The following is a 25,404-nucleotide window of genomic DNA, read 5'->3' as shown; positions in this document are numbered from 1 at the left end:
GGTGTTGGCAAAAAAAACTACACCACGTGACTGGTTGTTACAGGTGACCATGCGGCCGTCACGGAGAGTCAATGCTGCAGCCTACAGGTAGGCTGTTTTAACAGCACCATTTAACATGACAGGAGCAAAAAAAAACATTCCTTTCCTTTTATTTACTGTTTTTATTATAATTATTATTATTATTATTGTTATTACCAGGATTACTCGTCTATCATTACACTCTCATTAACTTCCTTTTTTGATGCCGACCACACCCATTCTATGACGTCACATGTATTAAGTCATGTTATTTCTACCAGGCCCTTCTGTTCTTCCACTGCAAAGACTTACTGACATACGTTTTGGCTTTCACCTCCACAGACTCAGGTCTGAAAATAAATGCTTCTAAATCAAATTCTTCCAACTTACCTGGTCACTTTACCTGTTAAAGGAACAAAATATAGGCTATACGTACCAATTAAGTGACAAGGAAAGGTACATTTTAGTACTCTTTGTCCCCCCCTGAGAGTAAAAAATATACACAGACAAAAAACCTACAGATATAATCTCTCTATCCAGTCTAACCGATATTAAGCCAACATTTAAGCATCTCTAATACGCAGCTCCTCTTATAAAGAAGTCTTCAATCAGTCAACAGAATATCATTTATGTTTATGCGCCGGAAGTGGATTATTCCACTGAGCCGGGAAATATGGGGTGAGCCTTAGCCTATTAATCATTTTAAACAAGGAGTTGGAAGCGGAAATGGGGCTACGACAACATATTTATTTAAAAGTATAGATTATTAGGCTACTTGCTGAACATATTGCTGAACATAAGCTACATATTTTTTTTCGTAAATAACTTTTTTTAAATGTAAAAACATATATGCACTGAGTTTATTTGAAGCAAAGCACAAATGTAATCTGTCACAATTCAACTAATCGAGATATTTATTTGTTTATTTCCCATTATAAACAGAGTGAGAAGGGGAAAGTGGAGGACAAGTCCATCATAGGCGCCTCTCTCAATTCAGTGTTGATTTTTTTTTTTCCTTTTTTCTTCCCTGAGAGCGGACACACAATTCCGTATTGAGTAGCCTATGTTTTCTGTCTAGGACTACAAATATCCGCCTTGAGAACGCAAACGCTGCGAGTTCACTATTCTACAACCCGTCTTCAGAGGTAAATAGAAGTTTAAAGCTGCTGTAAGGCTAATTTTAGACAAATGGGTCACCAAAAATAAAATAAAATAAAAGAAGAATCCAGGCACAGCTTCTGGTATCATAACAATGTGTTCCCAACATCGTGGTCTTATAGAGTTAACCTTTTCAAAAGTCTTTCAAGTATGTTTTTTTTTTTTTTTTTTAAGTGTTGGGTTTTTTCTTTTTCTTTCTTTGCGCCGAGCAAAGCTTCCTTTAAGGCGGTCGCGCATCCTGAACGCAGCAGGGATATTAGGTTTGATGTTGCCGGAAATTCGGTGGATATTATTATTCTTTACCTTTATTGTTATGGTGAGAGTTGATTTTATCTTCACGTTGCTTTTTTTCGGCTCCTTTGATGAAAGCAAAACGGCTTTGAAAGTAGAACCACGGGGGGTGTTTTTGCGCATTTCCAACTGTCCAGTAACCATGAAACAATTTTATTATTCTCTATTTTTTTTGTACAACGCACAGATTTAGTAATCACTGTCTGTGACGGCTTTTTTTTTTTTGTTTTGTTTTAAATTTTAATCTTATAATACAATAGCCAGAGTTGAGTAAGGGGACACATTTTATTACTTTCGGTTACTCTGGTTTATTTGGACCCTTTAGGCGCCTTCTATGTCGGAAAGTTTATTTATTTATTTATTCATTTATTTATTTATTTGGGCAATGCAATACAATAGCAAAATTGCAAGACTGGTGTAACAAATGTATATGGACAATTTAGGCCTTCAAGGTCGGGAACTTATCATGTTTATTTATTTATTTAGTTCGATAATACAATAGTAAAATTACAAGTTTGGTGTTGCAAATGTATATAGATGGACAATGTAACCTTCTATCAACATGTCGGACAATTATCATGCTTGTTTGTTTGTTTGTTTGTTTATTTATTTATTTATTTTTGGCGGTACCTTGCAATCCAATAGCAAAATTGCAAGACGGATGTAATTAAAACACAAACACACGTTTTCATTGTTATTTATATTTATACGCACATAATTTATATGTATGTATATGTATATAGGTCTTTTATATGAACATGTCGGCAATTTATTATAATTTTTTTATTTTTTTTATTTATTTTATTTTATTTTTTTCATTTAGTACCCTTCAACAATAGCAGGATCTAACAAGACGCTTAATGACGGTTATGTGAATAAATTAATTACTATAGGTTGCTCTGTTTTAGATCAATCGAGACCTTATACAAAGTGTCGGCCTTTGTTGTTGTTGTTGTTGTTGTTGTTGTTATTATTATTATTATTATTATTATTATTATTATTATTTTATTTCCAGGCTCAGTCTAGTTCGATAGGCTAATAATTAAACTCACTTTCTACAATTAATTAGCTCGGTTCTCCAGGGATCCCCGACTCGTGCTGGTAAACTGAAACCGCACTGTGTGTGGCATCCAGACTCGGAGCGGCCTGATGGAAAAAGCCTGCTTCCACTCAAATGTCCAAGTCATTTATACAGAACAGCCCTTTACACACACACACACACACACACACACACACACACACACACACACACACACACACACACACACACACACACACACATCCATGCATTTCTGAAACGGATGTTCAAGCTGAGCCGCATTATCTCCTCTCCTTTAACTCGAGATATGTAAGCTAACAGTTCACAAATTACACCGTGTATATCTTCAACCAGCAATAGCTAACGTTTAGTGTTATCTATATGATTGCTGAGTGTTAAATTAGTTGTGTGTTCAATCAGACTCATTCATCACAAGCAAATACGCGCTGATACCTGATGCTGCACAATATATTATTATATAGCTTCTTCTTCTTCTTCTTCTTCTTCTTCTTCTTCTTCTTCTTATTATTATTATTATTACTATTTTTTCATCATTTAATATTTGGCTTATAATTAAAAAAAAGACTGAAACAGGCTGTGCAAATGAGCACATTAAACACCCCTTAAATGTTTCCAGTAATATAACACACAGGTGTGACATCCTCTTATCAATCAGTAACTCCAGATGAGAGATTATTGGTATTGAGAGGAATAGAAATGTATTTATACGCATCGATGCACAGTATTGGTCAAAATGATGTACTCACATGGTGCTTGCATTACATATATCTATCGAGATATATACCAATCTTAATTTACAGCAAAGGAACTACAATATGATGTGATATTCTCCGTATATATGTGCAACTATGAAACGAAAAAAAAATGATTTTTTAAATATTTATTTATTTATTTATTTATTTATTTATTTATTTAATTATTACTATAAACTAATATTTCTGAGATAAAATGTCGTGCATCCTGCAAATCCAAACCGGTTACTCCATGAGAATCGTTTTTATTATCCCAGCCTCACTTTATCTTTGACGCTTGTATCCGAGAGTGGGAAAAGCGCCGGTGATTAATTACCGCGGTCTGGCGTGTGGCGCTGTTGACTGAAACGTCGGAGAGGTCCGTGATGAACGGCGTGATCGCGTGTATCGGGCTCATGTGCTATGACTCTGCACAAACTCCTGCTGCTCTGATAGATGGACGCAGGCCAGACAGGGAGGAAGAGTGGGGTGGGTCTCTGTAGTGGGGAGAGAGAGAGAGAGAGAGAGAGAGAGATTTACAAATTGATAGGTGGTCTCGTTTTGTTTGGCCGCACAGCTCAGATGCGTGAGAGGGTTTCCTTCTCTTTAAGGATTCAGTCATCGCGATGGCCACCGGGAGACCAAGCATGAGTCGCTGCCTCGGCGACACTTAGTGCTGCTCGTGCCGTGGATTGAAGAAAAAAATATCCCAGCTCGAGACTTATCTAACTCACTTTCAGATGCGTAAAAATTCTCTAGCTTTCAGCGCGCGACTGATATAAAAAACAGTTTGGAATCCTTATAATATTATCACTTTTTGTTTGTTTTTTTTTTTTAACTAAATTGCTATTTTGACACGGGCGCAGGGATGACTACCGAAACCGTACAGCAGCAACTGGACCCTCCGCCTTCTCTGCGCTCGAGCCCCGTGCACTCCGGGCTCCAGAGCTCGCGCACGGTTCTGGAGAGCACCACTGGTGCAAACGCTTCCAAAAGCAAAAAGTCCAACTCAGGCATGAGACGCCCCGAGAAGCCACCCTACTCCTACATCGCCCTCATCGTAATGGCTATCCAAAGCTCGCCGACCAAACGCCTGACTCTAAGCGAGATCTACCAGTTCCTGCAGGCCCGTTTCCCGTTTTTCCGCGGCTCGTATCAAGGCTGGAAAAACTCTGTAAGGCACAACTTATCTCTCAACGAGTGTTTCATCAAGCTGCCCAAGGGCCTTGGGCGGCCCGGTAAGGGTCACTACTGGACCATCGACCCCGGTAGCGAGTTCATGTTCGAAGAAGGTTCGTTTCGTAGGCGCCCACGCGGTTTCCGTAGAAAGTGCCAAACTCTCAAGCCCATGTACCGTATGATGAACGGGCTCGGCTTCGGCGCCTCCGTGCTGCCGCAGAACTTCGACTTCCAGCCGCCACCGGCGCCGCTCGCGTGCCACGCCGGCGGCTACAACCTGGACGCCATGGCAAGCGGCGCTTATGACGGACTCGGCGCCGCGGCTCATCACGTACCGAGTGCGAGCTCTGCGTACATGTCCCCTGCGTGCCAGGTCACCTCGAGCGGCGGCGACTACGCGCACGACAACAACGGCAACAGCACCGGAAGCGGCAGCAGTCCGCTTCATTCACCGCCGGCCATGAGTGGACCTCTGGAGTGTCCTTCACCGTATACCACCGCCGCCACCGCGCACTGGCCTACATCCGCCGTGTCGCCCTACATCAAGCAGTCTCCTCTGGCTGCAGGCAGCCCGACATCATCCTCATCCTCCGGTTTACACTCGGGTGTGGCACCATACGCCCTCGAACAGAGCTACCTGCACCACGGAGCCAGAGACGCAGCAGATATCTCAGGTAGAGTTTTACTACGCACGAAATGCCCTAGTGTAGGACTGAACAAAATGTCCTGTTTTAGCTTTCGTACAGTTCTGCAAATCTACATTAACACACATAGTGTAGAAAGTGTTAGCACTCCCACAGCGTAGACTATATTTTCAATTATTATCAGAATTTATTTCATATTGTTTTAATAAGCATTTTTTTTTTCATTTGTTCATTTGATGGTGAACTTTCCATTCCAGGGACTTTCCATTGTGTGTCACTGGATATAAAACAAACAAACAAACAACCAACCAAACAAACAAACAAAAAACCCTATGTAGACCAATTAGGGATGCTAGGATTTATTTATAAATAAACGTGATCATTATCTAATACGCATTTATTTATTTATTTATTTATTTAGTAATTTATTTGTTTATTTCATCAACCAAAGAACGCGTTGTTCGTCCAAAAAACAAAAAAACAAAAAACAAAACAACAACAACTACAAAAAAAACCCCGTCTAATTTCACACACAGTTGCAATATTTCCATTTCAAATTTTAATGTTAATCTGATCCTCGGATTCAGCATTACTTTAAACCATACACAGCAAAAATCCTTAGGAAGCTTAGAGTGTTTTTTTTTTTGTTTGTTTTTTTTTTGTTTTTGTTTTTGTTTTCAGTTTAAACCCACACGAATTAAACTTGCAAACGTGAAACCACACTTTAATGTGGTAAATTAGGCAAGAAAAACGTTGAGTTTTTAAATCAAAGCTTTAAGAATTATTTCGCGCGCGCGTGTGTGTGTGTGTGTGTGTGCGTGTGTGCGTGTGTGTGTGTGTGTGTGTGTGTGTTACGGTTCTAATAAAAACACGACATTAGGTCTCAAAGGGCTTGTGGCCTGGTGTTAGCTCCTGAGCTGAAAATTTAACACACACACGGCCTACAAAACCTTTTTTTTTTTTTTTTTTTTTTTTTTTTTTGCTCCTAGACTTAACTGATGTATTAATTTGAGGATTACTCAGATATTCATAAGAAATCAGCATCGTATACATGGACAAATTATCAGATAAGGTTTTACTTATCAATCGAGACCTCTTAGACAAACGTGAATGGGGGAGAAAAAAAATAGGAATGCGTATTGTGATCAAATTTGCTCACCTAATGACAGCATTGCTAGGACCACTTAGTGAGCGCTTTGATATTTTTTGATAACAGCCTTCTTCACCATCCTTTATTAACCCCCAGCCCTCAGGGTTAAGAAAACACTGCTTTTACCAAGCAAATTTGAGACTAAAAGCCCAGCAGCAGGGCAAGCTGAAAAGGATTTGACCTCCTAGGTGGGTGGTGGTTGGTGGATGGGGTGATGGGGCTCTCTGCTGGCTTAGGGTCCTGTCCAAATTAATGTGGGGGATATTTGAACTATTTAGAGACACAGGCACTGGTGTGCACTCCGGAGGCCCTGCTTCTGAGCTCCTTAATGCCAAATAAGAGCTGCCAATCACCTGGAATGTTGTTTTATGAAAGTGAGGGCTGGTAAAGCCAGATAAACCTTGTAGAGTCAAACAAAAACATACCGCCGTGCACTGAACCATCACATATGATCCAGTCTGGACCGTACATGGCTGCATGATATAGACAAAATATCATATTGCGATTCATACATAAAACATTGTGTCATTTTTTTTTTAAATGGTGTTGTTTTTAGTAAAAGCTATTTCAATTTGTCTATATATCATCAATCAAACACTGCATAGAAACATCTGAGAAAAAAACCCGCATGATCACAGCACACACTGAGGGTTCAGGAAGATTTCAAGGTATTCTGCAATATCATATCAGTATTGCGATATCAATTAAAAAATATTTATCATACGACCACACAACTTACATGGTGTTGATTTACAATCCAGTGAGTCCAAGTCAAACACTGATTTAATTCCAACTTGTCAAATAAGTTGAATAATTGAATACATTTATATCCTATTATATGCTGTAAATTGGTAGTACATTTATTTAATGTATAGAAATTAAATTGAAAAAATAAAATAAAATAAATAAAAATAAAAAGTAACAGAATGGCAACTTTCAAAATTTTAAATTGATAAAAAAGTGATATTATTATTATTATTATTATTATTATTATTGTTGTTGTTGTTGTTGTTCTTGTTATTATTATTATTAACTTGGTGTAAATTGAGATTTATGATTATGATGCATAAAAAGGGAAAAATAAATAAACACAGAGATAATCTAAAATCCTGTTAATTTTCTTCGTTCTATAGTTTTGAGACCTGAACGCACGAGCCACCAAATTACCAAATTATGACGCAATAAGTTTTGAGATACAGCAGAGTTCTCGGTAACGAATAACGAACAATGTCGACATTGTCACACAATTTAAAAACATGTATATATATATAAAAAAAAAATAATAAAAGTACGTCACGAATTCCTTGCTGATCCTAACTGGTTTATACTGGTTGGCTAGCAAAACCTGGCTGGTGCAAATAACATGGGCTTGTATGGTCTTTTATGCCCATACCCAACACCTCACAGTGGAACGTGGACTCAGCCGTGTACTCAGCCGTATAAATACATAAATATATTTATATCATTTACATAACTATGAGTCGAATGTTAGTGCACCCTATGCTAGCTTGACGTGTATTTAATTGAAGGCACGTGATCAAGTGTGGCATCACGTCATGATGTTTATTTGTCAATGCACTGAAACTATTGACATTAGATAACAAGCAAAACGACTTTATTTTATTTTTTAAAAGGCATATTGAAACCTAATAGTTTATAATCCTGCTAAGTTCTGAAACTATCTGAAACATTTTGGACTCTGTAGTGAAATCCTTTGAGGTCTCATGACTCTGGTTTGGATTTTTCAGCCTAACAATACAATACTTCATCATACTTAAAATAAATAAATAAATAAATAAATAAATAAATAATATATGTTGAATTAAAATCAGAAATAAAGGTACTTTTGTCGCTAGGGTGGTTTGTTTATTTTACCTGAAAACCTTTGAAAAATATAATTTTAAGGTACTTTAAGCACCAATTCTCTAAAAGTTCATTCACATGCACCTTGTTAAATAGAATAGTCTGTACATGGGCTACTTAACATAGTACCATCACAGCGACAAGAAAGAGCTGTAAAATCGCTCTATTTATGCGTGCAACGTCGCATTGCAATATTTAATGCAAAATATTGAAATAAAGACACTTCTAATAACATAGACGTGAGTAAAGTGGTTAAGTGTTTTTATTATTATTATTATTATTATTATTATTATTGCAGTGGGAATCCCTCGGTATCAGTCTCACTCTTCTCCAGTGTGCGACAGGAAAGACTTTGTGTTGAACTTTAATGGCATCGCATCTTTTCACCCGAGTGCTGGAGGATCTTACTACCATCATCACCACCACCATCATCATCATCAACTACACCACCAAGGAATCTGTCAAGACATCAAGCCGTGTGTAATGTAGACCAAAAACAGGACAGAGACACACAGACACACCAGAGACGGAAAAAAGTGGAGCCTAATATGTATGTATATGTATGTATATGTATATGTATATGTATATAGGCTATAGGTCCTGTTTCCAAAGTCCCGGAAATAGTGTTGAAGATGCAAAGATTCTGAATGGACTTATGAAATGTAAATTATGAAGAGTGGGAAGGAAACAATAATAGGCCCGTTTAGGATTTACATAAACCTATACAGTGTTGACTTTACACACACACACACACACACACACACACACACACACACACACCAAAGATACTGGCGGAAATGCTGCTCACTCGTAAGAACTAAGGAACCCTGATGATTTCACTTTATTTCTTTATTTCAAGTTTTCCAAACTTCTCACTACACGTGTCATATAATGTAGCACTATAAAAAGAAGGAAGACATAAACAAAAAAAAAAAAAAGAAAGAAAAAAAGAGGGAGCACATTTTTCTGCTTTCTCAGTCTACTTAAAACAATTTATAGGTTTCTTGAAAACCCTAAGTGTCATTTGATATATATTGAATTCTTATTGTTTGTTTGTTTAGTTTTTTTTTTTCTCCAGCTGGAAATGCATACGCCTGTAAAAGATAATCAGCGACTGCACTTATTTTAGTCCAACAGTGTGATTACACAACCCGCAGGTGCTGTCGGGAAATTTCCCTGCGTTGATGTACAGTTCAATAAAAGCTATATATTCTAAAATAAATAAATAAATAAATAAATAAATAAAGAATGAAAGAAAGAAAAAGCAAAAAAGAAAGAAAGAAAACACGGTTTAATGATATGAATGGTCTTTAAAACTTTGTTTAATTCGAGATGATCGGCGGGGTTTGAAATCTTTAAACTTGTCTGGGACATTAACTCCTCTTCCTCTGAAGAAGGAAACAAAGAAACACTGATAGGCTTCAAATAAACCACATTTTCGCTGTTTGCATGCTGAATTTACGCAGATTCTTATGCTTTATTTGCGAAAAACTTCTTTTTTTCAAAAACTTTATTATTTTTTTTTTTAAGTGCCTTCACGTCGCATCCAGGTTGTATCCATTGAACTTAGTGTTCCTGTGATCGGCCTAAATGAACAGTATAATTTACTAAATAGTTATTGGCAATTAGAATTTTATAATTTAGGTGCTGTAAAAAAAAACAAAACAAAACAAAACAAAAAAAACCAAAAACAAAACAAAACAAACAAACAAACAAAAAAAAACCCGCCTAAACGCCTGTGCGTTTTTAATAGATATATCTATATCTATAGATATTTAAATAAATAAATAAATTAATTAATGAATAAATAAATAAATAAATATCATTAAACGCATATGTAAATAAATATACACAAAAATAAATGAATGGATATTTAACATTCCACATGAGCACATTTATTTATTTATTTTTCTTAATCGTCGATTTCTCAATTTGTTTGTGCCATATTTATTTTATTAGGCCTAATTCTTCTTTTCGGAATGTCTTTTGGCTCGTCATTATTATTTTTGCACGGGATATTATTATAACAAAAGGGATGCCAATAAAATACGTCATGGCGGCGCCTTATTCCCACTGGCTGAATTACATCATACATTATATCTGAATAACTAATCGTTGCATACAAGCAACATATAGCATTAGATCTTTGCTCAAAACGTTAGCCTGGAGGATTCTGGGGTGTTTTTTCCACTCTTCTTCTTGTTCTGTTTTATGCATGGAGGCTCTGTCTGACAACTGCTTCAGTTTTATGCAAACCAGACTAACTGTAATCCTGCTTGGGTCTCTGTTTGGATCCCGGTTTAACTATCAGTGATAAAACAGCTCATAATTCGTGTTTGTAACTGGTCTGAATGTATAGTTTAATCTCATGGCTCTCAAATTAGGATCTGAGATCAGATTTATATATTATCGAGCTCTTCTATCCTAGGTATTAGACTGTTTTACTGTCACACCCAATAGAATCCAAACATCAATAACACGTAGGCTTATAAATAATGAACGCGATTGAGTTTTAATTCAAATGTTTTCTGTGAGTACAACGTTTAAGAGTTTAAAAAATAAAATCCGATGTCTACAAATAAATAGCCAACATACTACTGTACATACCAAAATAGAGAATCTGATATTGAATAGTATATAACTCTGTACTGAGTGAGTCACTGGATTATTCATTCATTCATTGTAACAGTTAAAGCGATTCCCTGACTTCTGAAAGTTTGAAAACCCCTGATTTAATCAATACACAATGAAACGACCAAGAAGGATATATCCAAAAGCATGGCGGCAAAACACATTAGTAAACAGTAATCAGTAAGTAAAACACAACTGCTTTACAAAACGTATTGTGTATTGGGATGAAAGCTCTTCCATATTCATCACCCATTAGCACAGCTATCAGCCTTTAACCATGTATTACTGACACTTAAACTACGATATTTAATGCATATGGTAATAAATGTTAATATATAATTATGCACCAACAAAACCTAAAGAAATCCCAAATACATCAGCGTAGCTCACATTTATATATAAAAGTATATAAATATATAGTCTATACACCAGACACAAAAGCAATCCTCAAGGCAAAAAATAAGAGCAGGTTTGTGTTTTGTCTCTCCAAAGTTCTTCAGGAAAAAGTTTTCAGTTCTTCATTTGTAGGATGCCTGACAAAAACACCGCTGAGAATGCATCTGATCGTAGATCATAGAACTAATTATAGAAATAATCATATCTATAACTCGGATCAAATTGCAAATGGTCACAACTGTGAGCACATTACTATACTTTCATTTATAAAGTCCTAACAATGTGAATGGGGCAAACAAACAAACAAACAAACAGACAAACATTCTAATATTCTAAATTAAATAGAGATATACATGACACCAAGTCTAAAAACAGCTAATAATGTTCTTGGGAAATGCACGAGCTATGATCAGTATAATGTTTACATGTTTAAAAATAAATACAGTATAGGCCTCTTGATGATGACGTCGATACTGGGAAGAATAAGCAGTTTATGGAGCTTCAGCTCCATCTTGTGGTTGAATGAAGATCATTTCATAAAAGAAAGAAAAAGCAAACGACAAAAAATAAATAAATAAATAAAAAATAAATAATAGCTTTGACTATTTGAATTATGAATTGGTTTGTTGTAGTGTAAATGCTGGCCAGAGTTTGTTGCACTTTGGTACTGGCTGCAATTGTTAATTGGTTAATTACATTTGCTATTAAAACAAGAAGTACAAATGAGGAAATACCTGCAAGGCGATATGTCAAGTAGAGAACAATACAAGTAGTGCTACCATGCAAGGTGTTTTTTTTTTTTTTTTTTTTAAAAAAAATAAAAGAGTGCTAGAAGAGAAAAGTGCACAGTGCAGAGGTGTAAGTATAGATTTATTTATTTATTTATTTTTATTTTGTACTAGGGACAAGTTAGGGGTTAGGTAAGTGTTCACAGAAGAGGTGGGTCTTTAGTCGTTTTTTTTTTTTTAAAGATAGGGACAGATTCTGCAGTCCAGATTGAGGTTGGAAGTTCATTCCACCGGTGAGGGACTGTCAGTGTGAAGGTTCTGGAAAGGGACCTTGAGCCATGCTGAGTAGGTACTATACCAGGCATCGGTCGTTAACTGATCACAGGTTGAGTGACGGAACATAAACTTCAAGGAGAGTGTTGAGGTAGGAGGGTGCTGTTCCAGATAAGATCTTGTAGGTGAGCATCAAGACCTTGAATTTGATGCGGGCAGCTACAGGAGGCCAGTAGAGGGAGATGAAGAGGGGTGTGACATGGGTTCTCTTGGGCTGGTTGAAGAAGAGGCGTACGGCTGCATTCTGAATTATCTGAAGGGGTTTGATGGAGCTGGCTGGGAGGCCCGAGAGTAGTGCTTTGCAGTGGTCCAGTTTTGAGATAACATGGGCGTAGACTAGTAGCTGTGTGGAATGTTCAGTGATATAAGGTCTGATTGTCTTGATGTTGTACAGAATGAACCTACAGGCCCGTGCAGTTGTTGAAATGTGGTCTGTAAAGTTCAAGTGGTCATCGGAAGTTACCCCAAGGTTTCTGGCTGTTCTGGTCCTGGTTAATTAATAAGACCATACAGCTTAAATTGGGGGGGGGGGGGGGGGTTTATTTTATATAACATATATATTAAATAAATGTTTTATTTAATCATTTTTGCAATCAAATGAATAATGCAATGGATTGTTTATCCACTATTAACTATTAAAATATATTTTATTTAACTTCTCATATAGACTCATTGGAATGTAAAGAGCATATTTATAGCAATAAAAAAAGACCTTTCATGACCACGCTGACCTTGAGCATAATAAGCAGTCTGGGGAATAAACTGTTCATAGAGTTCCAGCTCCATCTTGTGGTTTAGTGAAGCAACTTTCTTAAAACATTTTGAAAGGAGAGGATACCAATCACCAGGGGTGGAAAGTAACAAACTACATGCACTCTCATTACAGTCCTTGAGTGTATGATTCACTGGAATGGTATTTTTTTCATTGAAAAAAAAAAAAAAAAAGTACATGAGTAAAAGATCTCATGAGCATCCTTCTTCAGTTTAAAATAATTCAAATGAAAGAGAAAGATAATTATCTGCAAATTACGTGAGTCAAAACCTTTGGAGATATCAGTATTTTGCAATATCTAAACTGCGGAAACCTGGACAGGTTAGCCTTCAGCTAGCTGAGTTAGCTAGACTACCTAGCCAGATCTTTTCATGCCTTACAGTACAAACGCTCTGAACTAAACTTAAAATGTCACCTCGATGCTCGGTAGTGATGTCTGTGGTGTTAAATATTACTACAGCCTATAGGTAATGCTCGGGATAATGTGTAAGGGGCATCTTCGCTAGACAGCTAACTATGTTGCGAGACACTTGTATGAATTAACATGAGCTAGCTAGCTAGCTAACAAACATAGCAAGCTACTGAAACCTCAACGGAATCAGAAAAGAATGACCGTTCTTTATATACTGGTATATAGTGGTGTTCATTTCAGCATAGCTCACTTGGCTAGTTAACAACTGTTCAAAAATAAACTCATCATACGTATATAGAAAATATTCTGAGAAGCAGTGTCAACTGTACACATATAAAAAATAATTTACTCAAGTATTTATTTATTTTTTTTTATTCGATGGCTTTTCTTACTTACTATATTTACTCACACGAATTATTACTCAGTAGCACTACTTTTACTCAGGTCAGTGTGGGTGACTCTTTCCACCACGGCTAATCACAAATAAATATAAATTCATAAACTCAACCTGTCATACAGGTCCTGAACTATATTTATTAGACAGTATACATTATAAACACAGCAGGCTGATTTATGATTTTTTATTTTTATAACCAGTACCCAGGCGTGTGTGCAAGGAAAGCTTAAAAAAAAAAGAAGAGTAAAAACAAATATTGTAGTGTAAAATAGTAAGTGTAATTAATAAATTTTAAAAAGCTACTGAAGAAGTAGTCAAAGGAAATAGAAGAAGAAGAAGACCAAGAAGAAGAAGAAGACCAAGAATAATAATAAGTAAAACAAGAAGAAGAAGAACAACAAGAAGGAGAACAAGAAGAACAACAACAACAAGAAGGAGAACAACAACAACAAGAAGGAGAACAAGAAGAACAACAAGATGAAGAAGAAGACGAAGAAGAAGAAGAAGAAGAAGAACAACAACAACAACAACAACAACAACAACAACAACAACAACAACAACTCCTCAGTTTTTCCAGGTCTAAATGTGAATTGGTATGTTGCAGTGCCATGTTCTGGATAAATTGTGTGCAATTTAGTGCAGTCTCTTCATATTGCCTATTAAATTTTGTTTTATAAGTTGTCCAGTTAATAATGTTATAAATAGGACATGTGGCAGAGAACATTTCCAAAGTTTAATTTCCAACATCAATGCTGTTGAGAAGTTATATGAATTTCCATTTATAGCGCCCCTAATGGTCAGTCATGACATTAGAGCATGTCTGGGAAACGTGTTCCAATGTCCATGTGGAACAAGAGTGAAAATCATAAACTGTGATTGTGAACACAGAATAAAACATGTGGGGGAAACCTTTACTGTAAGGCCATACAGGTTTCTTATTGTATTAAAACAACAATGTTTTATTTATTTATTCGTTTGAGGCACACAACAGTCTCTAGAGTTTACACAGAATGGTGCAAAAAGCAACAGTTCTGTGGGCGGAAACGCTTTGTTCATGAGAGAGATCAGAGGAGAATGACCAGACTGGTCTGAGCTGACAGGAAGGATATAGTAACTCATATAATCACTCTTTACAACTGTGGTGAGCAGGAAAGCATTTCAGAATGCACAAAACATAGTGGATGGGTTTACAGCAACAGAAGACCGCTTCAGGATCCACTCCTGTCAACCAAGAACAGGAATCTAAGGCTATCATGGGCACAAACTGAAGACTGGAAAAAGACCAGGTGATTCATTATTATTTTTTAATAATCGTCAACTGCCCAGTGTTGATGAGCCTTTGCCCATGATTGGCTGATTGGATAAAGTGGGCGGTGAGTGTATTTGTGTAAAACTTTTCTTATACATATAAAGTTCATCAGCATGTAAATGCATTTATGTAGTAGTTTATAATAATGTTAACATAAAAACTTTGATTTTAATGTTCTAAATTAAATCATGAATCGTCATTTTTAGCACCCCTAGTGGTCAAATATAAAGAAACGACAAAAAAAATAAAAAAATTTAAAAACATTAGACAACACTCACTATTAATTCAATAACAAATGTATGATGTGGCAATACATTTTCCTAGCACCTGATGTACTCAGAGTTACATAAAAATCAGAGGTAACACTAACCCTATATTCACGGGCAGGTGTGGTTCAGGTGGTAGAGCGGGTTGTCCACTAATCACAGGGATGGCAGTTTGATCCCTGGCCCACATGCCTCCACATGCCGAAGTGTCCTTGGGCAAGACACAGAACCCCAAGTTGCTCCTGATGGCAGGCTAGTGTCTTGCATGGCAGCTCTGCCATTGGTGTGTGAATGAGAAACAGTGTAAAGCTTTATAGAACCACTAAGGTTAAAAGGTGCTATATAATTGCAAACCATTTACCATATACATGCATTTTGTTGGCTTTGTACTTAATAATAGGCCTACTTTATTACTCAATAACAATACAGTTGAATCTAATGTAATCTAATCTTATCAAATATATATATAAAGGGAATAAGGACTCATGCCTGTGGCCATGGACTAACATCATACATTGTGCGAAAGGACAGCTTGTTTGGACAAAACATTTAAAAATGTGGATTATGTTTAAATCAAACTTTTTTCAGCAGTTTCATTGTCTGTTGCTGTGACTTTTCAAAATCATTGTTATGTGCAAGACATAAAAACTTTGCAAAACACTTAATTCTTTGCGTGAGATTGTCTGAAACTACGTTTCAGTTTCCCCCCTACATTTGTTAAACAATTTTAAACAATGTTAAACAACATTTGCAAACAAATGGTCATCATACTCGACAAGAAACCATATACTGTCACCTAGTGGATAGAAATGTTATTGCACATTTCACATTATTTCAGTGCCATGATTCTCAAAGAGATGTCAGGGAAAGCATAGGCAGGGGGGTCTGTACTTTTTAAAAATTTAGTTACAGTAGTGGAGATCACAACCCACCATTATCACACTGATTATATTTATTATTGAGTTCTTTTAGTTGTTGTATGTAATGTTTTACTGGTCACTTAAATTAAAAGGGCAGTGGTAGCTCAGTGGTTAAGACGTTGGTCTACTGCTTAGAAGGTCATGATTTCAAACCCCAGCCCCAACAAGCTGTCACCGTTGGGCCCTTGAACAAAGCCGTTAACCCTCAACTCCTCAGATGTATAAATGAGTTAAATGTATGTCTCTCTGGATAAGAGTGTCTGCCAAAAATGTCGTAAACGTAAATGGGTTTAATTCAAAGTCAAACACAACTCAAGCTCTAAATAATGTCAACTTGAATCTACCGACAGTTTTACTTAAAACATGTTCTCTGAATGGAAAGTTCAGAAGCAAAAAAAAAAAAACACCTCTATGTTTTCATAAGCATTTAAAGAAGTCTGAGATATTTGAATAGATGGATTATGTGAAAAAAAAAAAAATAGTTCTATACTGAGGGGTGCATTATTTTTCCAAAAGTTAAAGGGGTCCCTGTTTACAAGACCACTGTGTTAGAGTATATATTATAGTATGTTGTACTTAACCTAGCTAAACACAGGAAGAAGTGAAAATATTTTTAGGAAGGAGTACTCCCAAATAAAAAGACTAGAGGCAATAACATAAAAAAATAATAAACAGAAATGTAGGTCTTTCACATACACAGCCAATTTCCTGTCACTAACGCAAAATACAGTAACTTGAGATGTCTCTAGAACTCTAGACTGAAGTCCCCTACTGTTGGGATTAAACCAACTTTTCCCCTCAGTGATTCTGTAATTTGACTTTGCATTACAAGTTAATTATAATATCCGCTTGACAGAAGACATCTATTTTTTAAGATTCAAAATTTAAATATAAACAATACATTGATATGTCTACTTGTGGCAAATTCAAGTGAAAGGCTCACACCTGTTTGTATTAAGTCCCACAATACACAATGCATGTCAGACCAAAAACCAAGCCCTGAAGTCCAAGGAACACTCCCTAAACCTCTGTGATCAATTTGTGGTCAGACATACTGTATACAGTATTTGGGCAAAACCCTTTCTATTTCTATTTCTTTATTTTCCCAGGAGCACAGTGGATCAATCATTGTGAAATGGAAGAAGTCCACCAGGACGCTTTCTAGAGCTGGACATCCAGCCACATTGAGTAACCAGGCTAGAATGGCCTTGGTCAGGGAGTTGACTAGGAACCCAGTGGTCACTGAGCTACCTCTGCTGAGATGGAAGAACCTGCTGGAAGAACAATCACCTCAGAAATACTCCATCAATCAGGTTTTATAGTTGAGTGGTTAGAAGTACAGAAAGTATATTACAAAAAGGTCTATATACTTTCTTCCAGACTGTAACTAGCTTTAAACTTCACTAGCGTTCAGCTTTGTGTGGATAGTATGGGTTAAGATGGATGACTAAGCATTTATGCTTTTTCTTTTAGATATATTCCAAACACTAGAGGGCAAATGTTGAAATGAACATTGTTTCACAAATATGAAACTTTTAGGAATCAACAAAAGAGAACAGTTCAGGTTGCAGTTAGAGTTGTTCCATATGTTGAAAGAGTTCTAGGCTGACACCTAACAGGTTTTTTTTTTGTTTTGTTTTGTTTTTTTTGTGCAGAGGAGTGTCTATACTGCCTCTGGTGGTGTGGAGACACAATAGCGATAATCTTGGTACACTTCATGCGGCTTGATATTAAATTTATTTTCACAAAGTGAAATGATAATCAAATTAGGCAGTCAGTATATCCATTTTTTCTTGTACTTATTAGCCACTTGTCTTGTGATTTATCCTGCCATAATGTAGATTTAAGCTTTAAAAAATGCTGAGTTCATTCATCCAACTTCAAGGACGTTTGAGCCATGGCCATATACTTAATCTCTTTAGGCAGACCAACCCAAATTGTGGTAAAGCCTGTAATTCTATAATCTTGTTATATAATCTTAAAAGCAATAATTCACAGTGCTATTGGTCCAAGGATCCTTGTGGCCATGTACATTCTTAGTATTAGGCAATGGACCCACACTGGTTATTAGGACTCTGGAAAATGGTTTGTTTAAAACAATGTGATTTCTAGTCCCCTTGAAATGAACTGATTGACTGCTACCTGATAAGCATAATAAAAGCAGTATGGACACTATACATTTGGCATGCATTACTGTCTAGGTTTCTGGCATCTTTACTACTGAGGTATCAGATTTGTGTCCATGAGCGCGTCATCACACAAGCAGAAAAAAATCCAAACCATCCAACATTGCTTCATCTGACAAAGAGGGAACGACCCCCAGGACATCCATTCACTTATCTTAAAATGAATCAGCTGCAGTGTAAACTGCTTTCTGGAATCTTTACCAAAACAGGTGCATCAGCTGATGGGAATCAAGATATTAAAGACATTCCTCTTGCAATAGGGACAAACAAACTCCCTGTATCTCTTCTTAGTACATTTACTGACACCTCTTCACCCTCTGGTGAGATGACCACTGTATCCAATTTCTTATATATCATAGGGTTTGTACTAGAAAATACCATATGTTCTACCACCAACAACTCTATGTGATGCTAAAGTCATATGCAGTTTTAAATGTGGTGCAGTTGGTGCATTTGCACCCCTTATTGTTGGGATTAAATAGACTCCTTTTTTACAACGCTTTTCAGAGACAGCCAAATAACTATTTGGTATGTTTTTTTTTTGTTTTTTTTTTTAAGGTATTTATTTTGTTCATATATGCTATAAATAGCTGATTGGTCCACGAGACTTCCTGAAGTGGCACACATCTACTTAATGGCCAAAAGAAGGAGACACTCCTAATAGAGTGATATGTCATGGTAGGTGCTGAGTTTCCAGCCCACCTATAGGCCATGATGGTCGACACGAGGGAGCCCTTCATGTCTTTCCTCCAATTTTATCTGGAAAAAGTTGGTGTGGTTGCAACTTTTTATTCCAACCAACCAGGAGCCACACCTGAAAACCAATTGAAGGCAAAGATGAACAGATTAAACAGGTGGAATCAGGTGTGGTTCCAGATTAGTTGGTATGGAAACCTAAAGCCAGAGCTTCGTTAAAGACCCCTGCTCTATGACAAAGGAACTGTTGGTCTGATGATGGCCACAATTTGGCTTGTATAATACAGCAGGACATAGTCCAGGCACAAAAGGAAATGTTCTGCAGAACTGCCTTCATGGAATTCTTCAAGGTCAATTGATTGATTCATAAATTTGGCCAGAATACCTGAGTTTAACCCCAAAGCTATCCCAGAGTCATCTGGCAATCAATACCTGGAAGGTGAACTTATCACCAGAGCATGTAGTTCCCGCTCTGTCTTTTTCCTGAAGTGATCAACAAAAAGGCCTTTTAGATTTGCAAGATCAGCAAGATCAGTATTTTGCATAGGCTCATAAGAAGAGGCCTTAAGAGCTCTGGAGATCCCACACTGAGGTCTTGGGTATCATGGAGGATGGAGGCACCTTGACACATTCAGAATGGTTGTAATCAAAGACATGCACTGCAATTGCCATCACATACATCAGTAGTGTAACTGGGGACTTGCTGCTGTCTAGCAGTCCCGAAAGAAAAGTGAGTACCTCAGCAATTGAGCAATACATTGGGTCCAGTAGATGAGGGAACAGCTTCCACTTTATGGCATACACGGCCCATGTAATAGGGACTCTTGCAATCAGAGTATTTCCTGGACTGCTATGTCACAATCTTTAGTATGCAATTCATTCTGAGGGGTCAAACCCACAAGTCACAAGTGAGAATTTATATTTCTGACTGACACATTATACAAGGAGACCAACATGTGGTGACATCTCAGAACCAGAACTTGAGGTCCAGATGGACTGTCGTGTCAAAAATGACTAGTGGTGCTAAAAAGTGATCATACTCAAAAGCACAATTGAAAGCAAAAATCTAGAACACATTGGATAAAAGAAGCAAAAATCTAGTTTATTGTTCAAAAAAAAACAACAACAACACGAGATCCAATCAGTGAGACATCACAAAGTGATCTGAATCTATGCACAGACTCAAGGCCCTATTTATACAGCCTTATCTCATCGTCAATTTCAGCTCTTTGATGTGTACATCTCACATGATGGTGCCACACCCTCTGTCACACCATGCTGCTTCACAGCCAGTAATGGTCCATGGTGGATATTCTTCCTCTGATGGGCACAGCTCACAAGCTCTCTTTTTTTGTTAGAAAAGCCTTGCATCTCCACCAAACTAAAACTTTTACACCTTTCACTGACATGAAAACACATATCTGTTTGTGCCAATTGGCATCCATTGACATTGACATTGTGAACAGTTCATTTGGTCTTGCTGTGTTCATGATACTGAAATCTGTGCTTTGCTGTCCAGTGCCTGTTTCATAGCAAATTACCCTGACAAAATGGATTGTCTTGCATCAATCAGGTGGGTGGACAGTCACCTTATATGCTGTCCTAGGTATATAACAGGTAGGAGTGAAGTGAGGCTAGCTCCTCCATAGAGGGGTCAACTTCTATCGATTGGAGAGATTGTTCCAGTGCAAGCAGTAAAATGGCTTCCCTATATTCAGTGAACGTCACACACAATGCACAGTACATCTTCATCCAGTCGTCAGGCTGGCATAGCGTAGTCAAGAAAGTATTCAGATGAATTAGCGTTTAGGAGGGGTAACACTGAACTGCCATTCTATTAACATTCCAGCCAAAATAGATGCCAGTTCCTCTACATTAGCTAAACTGTGTTTCCACTAGGATTTTGAAGGACTAAAGTTCTTTGATATGTTGATCATAACATTGAGAAGAAAATAACCAAAGGAATGAAAATTGGTGGTTACTTAATTGCAGCACATGGCAAAAGTGTAACCACTGAGACAAAAATAGAGATTGAGATGGAACTTGTGCATATTTAAGTTAATATAGTTCTCAAAAATCAATCAATCAATCGATCAAACAGCTAAGCCCCAAGTATCTACATCAAATCCCTCAAAATTTTCTGGCACTTCAAAGATAAGTTTATTTTTTCCCTCAATGTGGAAAATGTCCGTTTGGATGCTTACAACAGATTTATACATATGTACACTTTCTGAACTGCATAACCCAAATGAATGACCTCACCTCCTAGAACTTTGGAAACACTTTACTTCATAAAGTATCAAATATACATGCCTAGACTCATAAATTCTTCAAAGTGCTACAAAAAAAATCAGCTTGTTTTACCTGCACACTGCTTCAGTTTTTAGACAGACGGACATGTCCAAGACAGGATTCTGGGCTTCTTCCGAGATTACTGCACCATGCATGGTGAGTCTAATCCATCTGTTAGAGTACTGTCCAGTCTGTTATTTTATTTATTTCAGCAGGAACTTAACCCTGCCAAACAAAAATGATTCACTAGCGCTCAAGTGCCTGGCTCTGATATGTGAAATATATATAAAGCTGAAATTGGCTTGAGATCCACCAATCAAGATAAACTAATTTATTTGGAGATTTTAGTCCAGCAGGCCATCAGTTAAAGCATTGATTAGACACCTGCAGAACTTAAGATTGCAAGTGAAGGACAGGCATGAGGGCAAGCAAACAAATGCTTTCCAGCTTCCAAACTTGAGAAAGGAACACCAAAACAAACAAACAAACAAAAACATTACTGACCTTTCACCTTGCACCATTTTTCTTCTTTAGATTACTAGCAGTTTAACTAACACTATGGCTCATTGCTGCCACCTACTGGAGCATGTTCCAGTTATGGAGTTATATACTTGGAGGCATGCTGTTATAGGAAAATAATCAATGACATGATGGTGTGATGTGGACTGCAACAAAGCAGATCAAAATTGCCACCCAGATATTGAATTTTCTGTCCAAAGTGTTTTATTCCTCTTAAATTAAAGCAATTTCAAGAATTAAGGAATAACACATCATACTTTTTTTTTTTTTTAAATTATGGTTGCATGTAATGTTCTCAAACATCTGCAAAATAAATTACTTCCAGTTATCACTTACAGCTATAAACTGGAAACCTTGCTTGCTTACTGTTACAGTACTAAGTGCTGACACTGGAGACTCCTTCCATAAATGTGAAACATGGAAGGAGGCTGCATCACATGTGATTATGAGTAATATGACAAAGCACAAACCTAAAAACCTAAAAAAACACAATTCCTACACAATTCCAAAATTGTGCATAAAAATGTGAAAATAATGTGACAATCATGTGTAAAAAGATTCATATGTTGAAAATAAATGAATCATGTGAAAATTAATCATATGTAAAAAAAAAAAAAAAAAAAGAATCATGTGTGCAAATGAATGAATCATGTGAAAATAAATCATACGTAAAAAAAAAAGAAAAAGAATCATGTGTGGAAATGAATGAATCATGTGAAAATAAATCATATGTAAAAAAAAAAAAAAAAAAAGAATCATGTGTGCAAATGAATGAATCATGTGAAAATAAATCATATGTAAAAAAAAAAGAAGAATCATGTGTGGAAATGAATGAATCATGTGAAAATAAATCATATGTAAAAAAAAAAAAAGAAGAAGAAAAGAATCATGTGTGGAAATGAATGAATCATGTGAAAATAAATCATATGTAAAAAAAAAAAAATCATGTGTGGGAATGAATGAATCATGTGAAAATAAATCATGTAAAAAAAAAAATTCATGTGTGGAAATGAATGAATCATGTGAAAATAAATCATATGTAAAAAAAAAAAATCATGTGTGGGAATGAATGAATCATGTGAAAATAAATCATATGTAAAAAAAAAAAAAAGAATCATGTGTGGAAATGAATGAATCATGTGAAAATAAATCATATGTAAAAAAAAAAAAAAAGAATCATGTGTGGAAATGAATGAATCATGTGAAAATAAATCATATGTAAAAAAAAAAAAAAAAAAAGAATCATGTGTGGAAATGAATGAATCATGTGAAAATAAATCATGTCTAAAAAAAAAAAAAGAAAAAAGAAAGAATCATATGTGAAAATGATGAGAAAGTGAATGATGTGGAGAAAATTCAGGGGTAAATTTTACACATGCAGTTCAAGTGTCTTTTCTGTAAGGGGAGACTGGTCAGGAAATTTGGCAGTTTCTGATATTACACTTGAGAAATGGCAAGCGGAAAGCTCAGCGCTTAAGTCGTTGAACTACGGTTCAGCAAGTTTAAATCCCAGGATGCCAAGCTGCCACTGTCATTTAGTAAAGCCTTTCTTCTTTTCCTCGACTCAGCTGTAAGTTATGAGTATTCGTATGCTGGGTTTTTATTTTTATTTTGTAAATTTAAATCATTTATAAAGTGACAAACCACAATTACACGTACACTCAAGTGGTTTGTGGTTTGTTACAAAGTATTGCAATGATTCATTTACCATCTTTACCTGCTATTAGAGTAATAAACACAAGGGGGCAGAAACATCTAATGATGGTTCTTCAGTTGTCTCTATAGGGGAACCCTTTAAGGCCCAATTTGTAAACTCCAAAGCTTTTCTCTATCAGAAAGGTTTCCACATGGAGCACTTTTAGGTGGCAAGGAACCCTTATCTTAAACCCAACCCTTCAAGAACCACTGAACCTGTTTTTTTCTGTACCAGGACAGTTTAGTTAAATTTTAAACACCTGATAGGTTCTAGGTACATATGAAGAAAGTTGTACATGTGAAGAAAATTGTTAACACAGTGAAAATGTGAAACTTGAGATTTATCAGAAACAGCTTGACTAAAGGGGCAACAGTGTTTTTTATTTATTATTTTTTTTATGAATTCCATGATTCTTCCACATACCACATATACTGTATGAGTACATGGACACAAACTTGTAAGTCTATTTCAAAACCAGTTGAGACTGTTTATAAGAAAGCTCTTAAGGTTTTAGATTAAAAGCCAAAGAGCTTTCATCATTGTAGTGGTTTTGCTCCACCAGTTTTTAATTTAATTCAAAAAGTGGAACTTTCATATATGCTAGATTCATTACACATAAAGTGAAATATTTCAAGCCTTTTTTTTTTTTTTTTAGTCTTGACAATTACGGCTTACAACTCATGGAAATCAAAAATCCAGTATCTCAAAATATTAGAATGAAGAATTTATACTACAGAAATGTTGCAGTGTCACATTCCTAGAGCCAAGCCACTCCTGAAGTAGAGACAACATCAGTAGCAACACCAGTAACTGCTGGTGTTGGTCCAGTATGTTTTCTCAAGTTGAGAGTCGATGCAGCGTCTACCAGGAGATTTTAGAGCACTTCATGCTTCCATCTGCTGACGAGCTTTATGGAGACACTGATTTCCTATTCCAGCAGGACTCTGCACCTGCCCACAGCACCAAAACTTCTAGTAACTGGTTTACTGACCATGGTGTTACTGTGCTTGATCGTCCAGCCGACTCGCCTGACCCGAACCCCATAGAGAATCTACGAGAGACACCAGACCCAACAATACAGACGAGCTGAAGGCCGCTATCAAAGCAACCTGGACTTCCAGAACACCTCAGCAGTGCCACAGGCTGATCGCCTCCATGCCACGCCGCACTGATGCAGTAATTCCTGCAAAAGGATTAAAGCCCTGACCGAGTATCAGTGCAGAAATTAACACACTGTTCACAAATACATTTCTGTATTAGAAATTCTTTATTCTAATATTTTGAGATACTGGATTTTTGATTTCCGTGAGCTGTAAGCCGTAATCATCGAGATTAAAAAAAAAAAAAGGCTTGAAATATTTCACTTCATGTGTAATGAATCTAGAATATATGAAAGTTCCACTTTTTGAATTAAATTATGGAAAAAATTTAATTTTCCTTGACATTATTTTTTTGAGATGCACACACACACACATACACACACACACACACACACACACACACAGATATATATATATATATATATATATATATATATATATATATATATATATATATATATATATATATATATATATATTGACAGGATGGTATTCAAGAGCGGGTATAAGCAGTGATTGTAACATACCATTGAGCAGAAGTACCTTTGGCCAGTTATCGTTTGTTTTTAGAGGAACCTATGAATGGAATAAACTTCCAACAGAACTAAAAGAAGTAAAACACTAAACAAGCCATTGTGGCTTCTCTAGAAAGTTGAG

General features: G+C 36.4%; 1 protein-coding gene across 1 annotated transcript; it reads left to right on the top strand.

The window, feature by feature from the left end:
• Positions 1-3,488: 3,488 nt before the first annotated feature.
• foxf2a (forkhead box F2a) lies at positions 3,489-8,925 on the top strand. The gene is made up of 2 exons (XM_053629748.1): positions 3,489-5,111; positions 8,393-8,925. The coding sequence occupies exons 1-2, from the start codon at positions 4,127-4,129 to the stop codon at positions 8,581-8,583; spliced, it is 1,176 nt and encodes a 391-aa protein (XP_053485723.1). The 5' UTR covers positions 3,489-4,126; the 3' UTR covers positions 8,584-8,925.
• The last annotated feature ends 16,479 nt before the right edge of the window (positions 8,926-25,404 follow it).

Source organism: Ictalurus furcatus, chromosome 7, assembly GCF_023375685.1.
Source record: "Ictalurus furcatus strain D&B chromosome 7, Billie_1.0, whole genome shotgun sequence".
NCBI lineage: Eukaryota > Metazoa > Chordata > Actinopteri > Siluriformes > Ictaluridae > Ictalurus > Ictalurus furcatus.
Note: the sequence above shows the minus strand (reverse complement) of the source record. Positions and strands in the feature narration are given on the sequence as shown.

Bases quoted from the DNA above. Each gene is read 5' to 3' on its own strand.
- foxf2a (XM_053629748.1), top strand. From the start codon at position 4,127: ATGACTACCGAAACCGTACAGCAGCAACTGGACCCTCCGCCTTCTCTG. The intron at 5,112-8,392 runs GTAGAGTTTTAC...TTATTATTGCAG, and splicing joins AGACGCAGCAGATATCTCAG to TGGGAATCCCTCGGTATCAG.